Source organism: Toxotes jaculatrix, chromosome 3 (genome assembly GCF_017976425.1).
Source record: "Toxotes jaculatrix isolate fToxJac2 chromosome 3, fToxJac2.pri, whole genome shotgun sequence".
In the NCBI taxonomy this organism is placed as follows: domain Eukaryota; kingdom Metazoa; phylum Chordata; class Actinopteri; family Toxotidae; genus Toxotes; species Toxotes jaculatrix.
The window spans coordinates 28718444-28731282 of NC_054396.1; the positions used below are offsets into that span (position 1 = coordinate 28718444).

General features: G+C 43.2%; 1 protein-coding gene across 1 annotated transcript in view; it reads right to left on the minus strand.

Moving 5' to 3' along the window:
* chd6 (chromodomain helicase DNA binding protein 6) overlaps positions 1 to 12839 on the minus strand; it is an 81074-nt gene that overhangs the window by 25364 nt on the left and 42871 nt on the right. Inside the window, exons 7-21 of the mRNA XM_041033022.1 lie at positions 11813 to 11878; positions 11615 to 11676; positions 9417 to 9534; positions 8502 to 8588; positions 8225 to 8362; positions 6392 to 6513; positions 4875 to 5118; positions 3908 to 4084; positions 3660 to 3803; positions 3258 to 3356; positions 2386 to 2542; positions 1761 to 1971; positions 1449 to 1644; positions 432 to 596; positions 73 to 252 (exon numbers count right to left, since the gene is read on the minus strand). Coding sequence (XP_040888956.1) covers positions 73 to 252; positions 432 to 596; positions 1449 to 1644; positions 1761 to 1971; positions 2386 to 2542; positions 3258 to 3356; positions 3660 to 3803; positions 3908 to 4084; positions 4875 to 5118; positions 6392 to 6513; positions 8225 to 8362; positions 8502 to 8588; positions 9417 to 9534; positions 11615 to 11676; positions 11813 to 11878 — 2166 coding nt within the window. The remainder of the gene's footprint in view (positions 1 to 72; positions 253 to 431; positions 597 to 1448; positions 1645 to 1760; positions 1972 to 2385; positions 2543 to 3257; positions 3357 to 3659; positions 3804 to 3907; positions 4085 to 4874; positions 5119 to 6391; positions 6514 to 8224; positions 8363 to 8501; positions 8589 to 9416; positions 9535 to 11614; positions 11677 to 11812; positions 11879 to 12839) is intronic.

The window sequence follows — 12839 nt, forward strand, 5'->3', positions numbered from 1 at the left end:
CACTTGAAACCAACATCTATCAGTCCAAGTTAATGCCTTTCTTCAGTTTAGGAATTTTCCAATGATTTCTACCTTTGCAAACGTGGATCCTTTCCCCTCAGACTGGATGGTGATGGTCTGAGTTCGTCTCTGAAGGATCTGGTCGATGTCTTCCTCGCAGAACTTAGAGCCCTCGTCTTCTTCGTCCATCAGGGCTCCATATGCTCCTTTTTTCAACAAATCCTCCACCTCGAGCTTAGAGAGCTGCTGCACCTGCAGAAACACGTAGACACACGGTTTAGGATTCATGCTCTTTGTATTTCTGACCCACATCCAGCTTCAAACCCGCTGCAGCCAAAGAAAACCGAGTCAGCTGTCTGTTGAACACATGTCCGCAGACAGAGATCCTAATGAATACATCCTTTTCTGCGTAATAAAACGTCCTCTCTCACCCCATTGAGGCTTCCTTTACGGTTGATGTCTTGGAGGACGGCTTTGTCCAACCCGAGCTTCAGACTGGCTTTATCAAACATCTCCCTCTCGTACGAGTTCCTGGTGATCAGCCTGTAGACTTTCACCGCTTTGCTCTGGCCAATCCGGTGGCAGCGTGCCTGGGCCTGGGGACAGAGGATGGGACAGGATGGGACAAAGACAAGAAAATCAACACTGGTGTAAAGCATAATATTTTACAGCGACTGTGCTTACAGTTGGATTTCCAAATGCCTTTGCAGCATGAGATGACATCACCATAGTGCAACTTTAAAAATGGACTCTAACTTTAAAGTTAAATTTCACTGTTGTGCATTTTTAAAGGTCAAAACTGTCAGTAAGTGTGATGAGGATCAACACATTTAACAAATTAATCAAAATCACCACTGGAGGTGATTTGAGATGAGGTTTTATTTATAAATCATGAGCTGTCCACATGGAAAATTATCTAAATTTTTAATGTGTCCTTGAAAATCTTCAGCAAAAAATAGTAATGACAGTTTCTTTGTCAGGACTGGAAAGTAGTGCATGATGAACTTGTCCTGCAGTTTAACCAGAGTGACCAATTTAGACTCATCAGGCTGCACATTTAACAGCAAGCAGAGCTGAAAGCAATTCACTTTCCACACACTCAGGAAATATTCTGTTTGTTTGGTACCTGACAAGATAAGCAAACATGCATGAGAACTGTGGGGGAGACTCATAGCCACAGTCAGGTAACGCTGTGCACTCGCTTCATTATTCAGTTCAGACCTGACAGAAGCAGGCATTTTATTCCATCGACTGCAGTCCCAAAGGCACGACAAACGCCACTACATATTAAAGAGCTAAGACAGCGAATTAGCATAGTAAAAAAAAACAAAAAACAAAGAGTGTGGTTTGGGTAAACGATCTCTGTTTTTGCATGTTCTGACACCACGGATTCATTTGTTTAACAAACGACACGCTCGTCTCGTGTGCGTGCAAAGCTCCCCGCCCACCTGCAGGTCGTTCTGGGGGTTCCAGTCCGAGTCGAAGATGATGCAGGTGTCGGCGGCCGTCAGGTTGATTCCCAGCCCTCCGGCTCTGGTGCACAGCAGGAAAACAAAGCGGTCCGAGTCCGGCTTGCAGAAGCGGTCGATGGCCGCCTGCCGCAGGTTCCCTCGCACGCGGCCGTCGATGCGTTCATACGTGTATCTGGAGAAAACACACATGTATAAATGTCACGGGCATTGTTCCCATCTATCTTTGTTCATCTCTCTGCCTCTGCTTTTCTGTTTTTACTTCCCTTCCTCCCATCCCTCCCTCCTCACCGTCTCTGGATGAGGTAGTCCTCCAGGATGTCCAGACAGCGGACCATCTGGGAGAAGACCAGGACTTTGTGTCCCCCGGCCAGCAGTTTGGGCAGCAGCTTGTCAATCAGCACCAGTTTACCAGCTGCCTGAATCATGGCCTGCAGCTGGAAGTCCACCGCGTCCGGACTGTGGCTCTTCTTGAAGCTTTCCAGAATCTTCTCCTCTGCTCCTGTAAAAGGTAAGGAGAAGGGAAGAAGACTAAGAGACGGAGAGGACCATAATCCATTGCAATTCTGAGAGAAATACATTTTTGAGTTCCTCTGTGAAAGAAAATATTTGTTGAACTCAACCTGACGACTAATTAACTATTAACTAACGAACTCTATCCTGCCATCAGTGTTTGACTGTCTGTTGGCTGAGCACACGTTACTGTTGTAAAGAGCTGTGTGATTATGGATTGATAGTAAATGTCTCATTACATTAGTAACAGCTGGATAAGAACAAGGTCATTGATTGTGTGTGTGTGTGTGTGTTAAAGTGTGTGAGAGTATAAATTATAGGGGGCACTCGATTAGTTCCTCTTTTTTTTTTTTTTTTTACTGGATGTCTGACACATCTGTGACGTGTGTGCGCGTCTCCTCACCTGTGATAAGGTAGGGGTGGTTGCAGCACTTGCGGAGCTCCATCATGGTGTTAATGAGGTTGGGCATATTGTGTTGGTTTGCTCCTTTGGACAGGAAGGAGAAGTTCTTCTCCAAGATGGCTCGGTAGTATTTCTTTTGAATGTTGGTCAGCTCCACCTGCGGAAACACGACGGCGAGGAGCGTCTCAGTATTCAGGCTTCTGTTGTTATGTTTTCTCCGCCTACTTCCTCACAACTGAGCCGGAACATGGACTGAGCTGTGATTTTCATTATCAAGGCAAAATCTTAGACAATAATAAAACCAGTCAACCATTCATCTCTCGTATCCCCCACTTATCCTGTTCAGTAACCGCGACTGTCCATCACCGAGCTGACACACACACACACACACACACAGACAGTTTCTGTGTTTCTAATTCACCTAAGCAGCATGTGTTTGGACTCCAGGAGGAAACAAACACGGACACGTGAAGAACATGTAAATACCACACAGACAGACTGAAGCTGAATGTAGTGGATCTGAACCCTCAGACAATAAAATACCAAAACTCTTTTTTTTCCCAGTTTAACTGATTTACAATTTAATTTTAACTTCATTTAGAATTCTGAGTGATTACAGACTAATAAATTCTCATTTTGATCAAAACAACTCTCATCTCTCCTGGACTCGTTATTGTTGCCACATTAATGAAGCTTCTGTTGTGATGTTTCAGCTGAACGTTTTAATTCAGCCGGAACAGGAGGAAGTGGGATCCAAGTTCTTCTCATTAATGGAAAAAGCTTGTGTGTGTGTGATTTAAACATATAAACAGTACAAATATGAGAATGCTGTAGAATCACTTGGTTTATGGGACTGTTCTGTAAAACTCTACCTCTATGATGGTCTCTTCTTTAGGTGCCAGGTTTTTTTCTACATCATCTTTCAGTCTCCGTAACATCATGGGCTTCAAAATGGCCTGAAGCTTCTTCACCTGTTGGAGAGAAAAGGGGGGAGGGGTGAATGTGACATGAATGCAAATGGCAAATTCTTTTTCCCTCTTCTTTATGTCTGCACTGAGAATGTGTTTCAAAATCTACACAAACACAAATGTATTTTTGTTCTGAGAAAAAGAAAAATTAAAGAAAAAAAACGCAAAAGCACAGACGCAAAGTTTCTTAGAAAAAAAAGGGCGAAGGGAAACAATAACGACGACTCGGATGAGTAGAGTTGGTGGAGATCCCTCTTAAGTTTACGAGTTGGTCTGTCTGTAAATGTAGGATCTACATGAACACACCTGTTCATCTGTTTTCAGGTCTCCAAACTCTTCCAGGAAGCTGCTCTCTGAGGGAAACTGCAGCGGCTCCAAGAAGTTCAACAGACTGAACAACTCTTCCACAGAGTTCTGCAGAGGGGTTCCTGTTAGCAGAACCTTGTGTTCCTGTTAGAAACATCGAAAAAAACATGAAACATCCAAATGTAAAACGCAAATTCCATCTGGATTTCCATCCACGAGCATTGTTTCAGTGTGACACTCAGACTGACCAGGTTCATGAGTTTGAGGCCCTCCAGCAGTTTGCAGTTCCTGTTCTTCAGGCGATGAGCTTCGTCGATCACCACACAGCGCCAGTGCAGCTTCTTCAGCTCCGGACAGTCGGCCATGATCATCTCAAAGGTGGTGATCAGCCCGTGAAACTTCAGCACACCTGGGATAGTGTTGCCCTGTGGGCGTGAGGCAGGGGGGAGAATGACACATTTAAATTAAAGCACGGTGCGTCACGCCTCTGTTCAGCATTACGTGTCGTCGCCCTTCACTTTTCCAGTAAAACTTCTGAAGAGCTGAGTTTATCACAGAAGACCAAAATGAATATTCACTCTCCTTGGTTATCTGCACAGAGCCAAATTCAGAAAGTATGAAGTTGTAGCGTATTAGCTGCATATGGTGTTGTAATGATAACAGTGTTCTGTATTCTGGATACGCAGCAATAAGAAACCTTTTCAACACTGAATATTTATACCACAGACAGTGAAAGAAAAGGAAACGGCCGTTCTATATAACTACAGTGTTGAAATATTCCACTGTGGAACTATTAAATAAACATACTATTAATAAAAACGTATTCATTTCCAGGAGTAACCCTCCTGACTCTTTGTCTGACCTTGAAGGAATTAAAGATTAACCATTTCTTGTCATTTAAAAGATACTGTAGATTTTTTTTAAATATCTTTTAAGACTGTTTTTCTAAGGAACTGGAAAAGCGTTTTAAATCTGTTTAAAACCAGCAGAGGCCCTGTGACTCACAGCGAGGCGTGACTTTCATGAAGCCAGCAACAGCTCAACGTCAGCACTTCTTTATCCGTGTCAGGACTCGCCCGGATAGAAATAAACCACCAGGCAGCCATCTACACCTTCTCCCTTTGGTTCTATTTATTAAAAACATCTCACTCGTTCACTGGGTGATGGATGAGAGGCCATGACTATGCACAGACCAATGAAAAACTCAAACACCACCTGTGGGTCTCTGTGAAACATCTCGTACTGCAGGATCATCTGCCGGCTGATCTGGGAGCCGTGATACACGATGACGTTCATGTGCGTCCATGTGCGGAACTCCCTCTCCCAGTTGGTGATGGTGGACAGGGGGGCGATGATGAGGAAGGGGCCGCGGATCCCCATGTTGAAGATCTCATACAGGAAGGTGATGGACTGGATGGTCTTTCCCAAACCCATCTCATCTGCCAGGATGCAGTTTTTTCTAGGTAGGCGAACAAAGACGTTGTGAGTGAGCAAGCGAGGACAGAGGACAGAGGACAGAGGGAGCCTTATGTTCTGCCAAGATCCTAAAATACTAATTAGTACAATAATTAAGCAAATGAATGCATTACTGTTTGTGTAAACATACTTGTCTCGGCATAACATATTGGTTTATATTTACATGAACTCTGTCTCGAGGCGTAAATGAGTTGTGCAAGTTTCAAGAAAAACAATTGTTCTTTATTAAAATGCTAATTTATGGTGAAATCCAGTCATTTCTACGATGTGTTCATGGGTTTGTGTCAACTCTCAGATGCAGATACAATCACAGGTGAGGGGAATAAAGATTCACGTGTGAATCAGATGGCGAGCCTGTTGGGGATGAGAATGATGCTGTGTTTTCCTCTCTCATTCTAACGTAGTGATGGAACAGAAAAGATGACACAGCACAGTCAGGACAGGTTCAATCACACGTCCATGTGTATGAACAGGTTTTCAACATTTTTTATCCTTTCAACACTTTTAAAATGTTTTCATTGTAAGTGATAAGTGACAAAATCCACATCAGTCCGTGTATAAATAATATTTTATTGCAATCTGAGTTTGACAAATCGAGCAGTTCATCTGCCGTGGCTCAGCCAGCACACACTATCTGTGGCAGCACAAAGACACATTTCCTGTAAAAAAAAAGTCCATCTGACTAACTCAGATTACTGAAGCCTCAGATGAACTTTAAAATGTCTTTACTGTATCTTTACACAGACTGTGGATTTCTTCCCTCCCTGCATCAGAGGAAAATAAAATGGAAGGGTGATGTGGGAGGGGATGGATCAACCAAGTTTTGAGAATTGATTCTGAATCAGACTGTTACCTCAAGCTAAAAGAGGTAAACACAGTCCTGTACATTGATATTGGAAAAATTGTTTTGGTTTTTTGTATTTTTCCAATTTAAGGCGAAAGAACAATCTTTCTAGTGAGAGGGATTTCTACACAAATCTCTCTCAGTGACGGGAATTCGTTTCAGATCAGACGCAGGGCTGAGTTTATTCTGTGTTACACAGGATTATGGTCAGGATTCACAGAATGAACGTGACTTTATGGAATCAAGTCATCACAGGTCCTCACAGCTGTAGAGAGTGTGTGAGTGTCTGAACACCGGAGAAATGTCGAGTGCTGAGTGAGCCGCCTCCATTTGTCCACCTTCTGATACTGATTCAGTCCCAGTGTGACCATGAGCACCGTGCCACTGTGTGTGTGTGTGTATGTGTATTCACCTGTTGTACCAGTTGAACAGTAACCAGTTCATTCCCTCTAACTGGTATTCTCTGAGCTGGTTTCCATTGCGGTAATCTCTGGAGTTCTCCAGCTTCTGCCATTTTTCCGGAGGAGGACGTTCCTGTGATTTGAGAACACACACACACACACACACACACACACACACACACACACACACAAATATATATTTTTTGTTTTTATTCCGCAGACTCATGATTTCGTGACTTACCATTTCAATTTCAGCAGCAATTTCAGTAATTACCAAGCAACATGTAGCAGGCTATCATCCATCAGATCAAAGCTGAACTATTTAAAGATTACGATTATTAACAGCCCCTTATTAGACGTGATGTGAAAACGTTTCTTTATCTCAGTTGAATCATTCGTTCAGATTTTACCCGACAAAAGAACTAGGAGAATATCAGACATTAAAACTATTTGGTTCCCCTGACAGATCGGAGAGGAGGTAAATGAGCTGTTCCAGTTTTTAAAGGTGACAGAGATTTTGGAGGTTGAATGGACAACTAACAGAATAAGCAGAGTAACAGGATATAATAAGTGATGAGACCAGTTTTTGAAGAGTAAGAATAATTTGCTTCGGTCTCAACCCTCAGCTGAAAGACTCCAGAAAATTGCAGCTATTTAAGCAGCAATTTTGTGTTTGACACCCAGCAAAGTAAATGTACTGATGACCTGCGACATCTCCGGTCTGCTCACATCAAATGTCCTCTCCTGCAGTTTCTTGTCTGGGCTTCAAAGTGACACCCACACTAAACAAAGTGAAGCACAGATGTGGAGAGGACTGTGGGTCAAAGAGCAGCAGATGTTTTACATGGATTTGTTTGTGACGGTTTTCAAAACCTCAGTGTCACTTCTTAAAGCAAACACAAAACCTGACGGTGCAAACCTTCAGATTGAAAAGAGAAAAAAAAGAAAAATCCCAGGGCTGATTGTGTTTGTGCTCGTTAACACTGGAACAGAAAACAAGGCCAAGACGGTGAATTTGAGGGAGAGTGTTTGTGGAGACGTGGGCAGCAAAGGTCGTCTGTTCTGCAGGAAGAGTCGGAGATGAAACATAAAGCCATTATGGTGCTGTGCTGTGCACTTTCTTATCTTCTCTGATTTGCCCACCATCCTAAACACAATGTGTAAATGTTTTCTCCCACTTATCTAATTCAGCCTTGCTGAACACATCTGAATCGCCACCCACATCGCAGACATCTGTTTCCTGGGCCAGAAAAACAACCAAACCGTTCGGAGTTTTGAAGATGGCACTGAGAAGAAGGACGTCGGCTTCCTGAACCCGAGCCAGAAAAACCGCTCCAAAAAAGTGCGGATAAGACACACACACAGGCCACTTAGAGAAATGAGAAGCCATAAACTGGCATATTTCTTCGATCTGTGTGACAAATGCTAAATTAAATGCTCCAAGCAAACACCACCGCAGCTTCTGAACGTCAGTCACAACCAGAAAACGGTCAGGGTTAGGGCGACATGAACCCAACGTCAGCACTTCTAATGAACAACGAGGTGAAACAAAACGCTAACCAAACACCAGGCCTTTACTTTTCTCCCCTCTACCAACAATGTTACATCACTTTACACATCAATGTGTTTTTCTTATTTCTCTTTACACAGTAAACTCATACGTGCCACTAAATTTCTACACGTTTTTGCTGAGATCAGAAAAGAGCCTGAACCTGTGCCGTGTTCACTTCCTCATTAGTCGCAGCATCGAACTACATATTTCTTTTCTTTTCAAAGTATTGCATCAAACGCGACAGTAGTTCTTCTCTTCATTTTTACTCAACTTCTATTATTTTTCTACTCACGGTGTGTCTGAGGTCTGCCGGCAGCTTCTGGATCTCCTCAAACTCTTTGATCTTCTCCGGGTCCAGGTCCTCCTGCAGCTCCCACGTCGCCTCCTCATACGAGAGACTGCACCACTTAACGAGGTAATGGGTCACCTCCTACAACAACACACAGAAAAACAGCGTGTTGGTGTGTGTCGCAGGACAGAGTGTGTACCACCACACCGAGGACCTTCAGTAACAACCACTTTCATAGCAGACAAACAGTGCTGAGAGACTGTGTTTATGTATTCCCTACCTCTCCGGTCTCAGTATCTGTGGTAACAGCCACCTCCAGCACTCTGTCCACCTCTACGTAGTCTGGGTTAAATAAGTCTTCATCAGGCTGAAAACAGGAGACAGAAAGAGAAGGGGAGGAAAAAAAGAGAGACGACAAGAGACTATTGATTCTTCATTGTTCATCAGGTCAGGGATCATTGAGATAAAGCAACATTCTGTGCAAAGTATGTGAAACAAGCTAAGAGCTGAAAACAACAAAAAACAACCCTAAAAAAAAAACATTTACCAGAGGTGTTTAATGTCATTCTCTGTCTTCCTTAATATTAGAACTCATTATGTATTTTTTGTTTATTTATATTTTAACTCTACCGCTGATATTTCTTTCTACTCCATATGTACGGCACCAGCTGTTCTGCCTGTCCATCCTGAACGACAGGACACCTCCTCTGAGAAAAGCTGTGATTTAACCTACATAAATGAACTCTGCTGATTGTCATCAGAGGGAGAACAATGCCACTTTTCAACCGTCCCTTCGTCCCTAACGTCTGTTCTGAGAAGCTTTGACTGAGGTTGAAAAATGAAGTGAGACACGGTGTGCTTCCACGGAGTCTGAGTTATTCAGCAAAGGCCAAATTATGCTTCTATGTCAAGGAGCTGCCAGGTTACAGCTTGTTGGAGTTAACCTATTGACCCTCACAGCACTTTCAACACAATGCAGCAACGCTGGATGAATGGGCTGTGAATTATCAGCCGCTGTCGCCCATTCATCACACACCTGAAGTAAGCACATGTACATTTTCATAAGCGCTTAGTGATGGGAATAATGGCTTCAGTGATGGCTCTGAGAGATAATAAAATATGATTCTGCCAAGAACGACTCAAAAGGAAGAAGATTAGGCCTGAGGAGCAGATACAGGATGATGGCGACCGTTACCTCGGCGAACAGGTGTTTCATCTGGGCCTGTTTGGTCCTGAAGCGTTTGATCTTCTGGTGGATTCTGGGATCTTTCTCTAGCTCCTCCAGCGTGGCCCATTTGCAGTGTAGGTAGGAACTAAAATCACACGTAACAAAAAAAAAAATCAACACAGGTTTTATTTCATTAAACTTAAAACCTCCGTTGCTCTCTCTTTGCCAAACTAAGCAGACTGATAAGATCCAAACAAGCTTTTTTGTCAGCGTAGAAGAAACATACTGAGGCCATCATTTAGCCGTGGTATTACATTTAATATTTTTAAAAGTGCTCTAAAAATTAAAAAAAAAAAAAAATCATGAATAAAAACGCTGCAGAGATATGATGCAAAAGCTAAAACAAATGAACGTGATCCCTCTGACAGCTCATACAAGAGGCCAGCAACAGGTCTGAGGCGGGAGCTGTGACGTACGAGCTTCCCTCCTCTGCCTCCTAAGGACTGTTCAGGCGGGGGTTTTTATCTTCGTGTGCCATCCAACACTGAATCTTACAGAATGGGGAAAAATGAGGACGTCTCAGCGGGTGATGTATGTTCCCTAATCATTAGTCAACGGGAAAGAAAGCAGAACAAATGTTGTTACTATGGCTACAGTTTGACATGCGTGATTTAATCCATAAACCACAATCTATAAACGGGCAACGTATAAATGTCACCGCACCATGCAGTCACTAAACTGCCAATGCAAATACTTCTGCATGTGATAATGCATTTTGTATAATAATGATTTTTACACTACAAATATTTGACTTTTCTGTAACTGTAATTTGTGAATACATTATTCTAAATAAAGTCACGGAATTCACATCCGTTCAGTTTGAATTAAAAGGCAAATCTCCCATGTTTTATTCATCACCCCTGAGGATAAATTACGATCATAATATCGACTGTGTATCTGTGTGGAACCTTTCTTAAAGATACAAAGTGCAGGAACAATCAGGAGGATCTCCAGAGAACCTCGGACTGGCTCGAAGAGCTGAGCCTCGGTAAGATGATGAAAAACTCTCTGCTCTCCCTCATGAGAGGCTGCTGAGAAACACTTCACTGACTCTGGAGAACAGACCACTGCTGCAAAACAGTCCATGTGTGCAAAGTCAACTTCCCTGGGAGAAATCATGTCATAAAAACTATTCACTAAACAACACGAGACACTGCTGATAAGTTTTCACCCGTCAACAGGGTGACTCTCAGCTCCTCCGAGGCTGCACATGGACACCTAGGACTTGCTGTAGATTAACCAGGGATGATTTTTCAAGACGTTTCTCTGATCGTTAAAGCATCTGTAATCAGGTGCAGCCTGAAGAAGCAGCTCCTCAGAGTGAGCTCCAAAACCCAACCAGTGCTACGCCAGTTAGAGGCGGGTGGGAACTGTTTCCTCTCCATTTGCTTCTGGCACCCAGAACGGCACACGCTGCTTATTCCGACTTAAAACAACAGCCGCATCCGGCAAGTGCATCATCAGAAGCATCAGGAACTACAGATAAAATACAGACTAATAAAAACATATTTCGCGGCTGAATCCAAGCGATAAAGCCTGATTATCAGCTGACAGCGATTCAACATCATATCTGCTGTCTCGTGCCAAACGCACTCGGTTTAAGCACATGTCCCCGTCCCTGCCAGTAGGCAGCGAGCGGCACACCAGCACAGCCAAACGAAGCACAGCTCCAGTGATCGCTTCATCCTGGAGTATCAAGTTTCCATCAACAGAACCACAGAGCAAACAGCTGAACTGAAGCTGCTGGTGGCGCTGCAGGAAAAGCCAGGGGGTTTCACTGAAGGAAACTTCAGCCTCTGGGTAAATAAACACCTGGATTGCATTACACTGAGAGGTGGTTCTAATATTCTGTCCCCCCCTCGTACATAGTACGTCAGTAGGGTGGATAAAACTTCCCTGGCATGGTTCACCTGGTCTAAGCAGGTGGGCAGTGGGAATGCAGACATAACAAAAGAAATGACACCACAGCTGCAGTGAGCCGGTGGTTTCCCGGTAACCAGTGTCCTCCTCATCTGAGCCTCTTCATCCACTGTGTCCCCACAACACCAAACAGGCAAAGAAAAATTCTTGCTGTTCGCCGGGAAAATACCGCTCTGCCGAAACACCGTATGAAACCAGAGCCAGTGTATTTAAATGTACGACTGAGCGCTGATGAAGAGACTCACAAATTTCTGTACTTGACGTAAAACTCCTCTGTCTCCTCCACTTGGTCCTCTGACGATGAAGTCTGAGGAGACGGAGAGACAGATTAAGGAGAAATAAATATATAAAGAGGAGCAAAAGCAACATAATATATTTATAATCTATAAAAAAAATTCCATTCATGAAAGAGATTTTGTGTGTGTGTGTTCTTTCTTTGTCACCTCTTTCTTCACTGTTCTGACAGATAGAATTTTCTCAATGATGTTGGCCTCGTCTTCAGGTGGCTCCTGAGAGAGAGAGAGAGAGAGAGAGAGAGAGAGAGAGAGAGAGAGAGAGAGAGAGAGAGAGAGAGAGAGAGAGAGAGAGAGAGATTAGCAGCCCACACAGATGAAGGTCAGTTCCCAGAGTTTTCGCTCGTACAGCAGCAGTGCAACAAAGACTTACAGGAGCAGCTCACAGAATTTAAACTACACATCAATAATTATCAGATAATATATCGCACTGAGAGCTGCTGGCAACAGTTTGTCCACCCTGTTTATATCAATCAGTGCAAACTAAATATTAGAAGCTCTCAGTATAACAGGATACACATCCATACACAGCATTACACACACAGGTTGCTATAAGAGACACTAAGAATTAGAAATTCATATTAATTGCATAATAATTCACAACACTAAAAATAATAGATCTTCTAGGACTCCTTAACAATGCTGAGGATAATGTTACGAGACAAATCAACCTATTAGGAGGGGAGACTTGGGGCCGGGACACCTCTCACTGGACATTAGGGACCTGTGCATCAGCTTAAAGTCTGAACAGGGTCCCCTGTCATACTGACAGAGTCATAAGGCCATGAAAGAGACGTTTATATTGGAAGTCAGTCTTATTATTCACAGTTTGGTTCATTACTTTGTTACCGTGTTACTGGTTAATGATTATGTTTGTGCTACTGTTCCTTGCAGCAGCAGTGGTGCAGGATATTATTTAGGCTTACGGGGTCTCAAAATATATCAAGTCGATTAAAGTAACTTCTTATGATGTAAATGAGTGCACATTGGAAAGGAAAGATATTGACAATAGATTTGTGCTGGTCCGGTGATATCCGCAGGGTGTTTCAGTTACTTCTCTCCTCCAGGAACCGAATGAAAATTCTATAAACAAATCTTTGAATTATTAATCTCAGAGGCTCAGGGTATCCTAATTTGTGAGGGAGACTTTAATGTTCACTTCACCCAACTCGCTGAA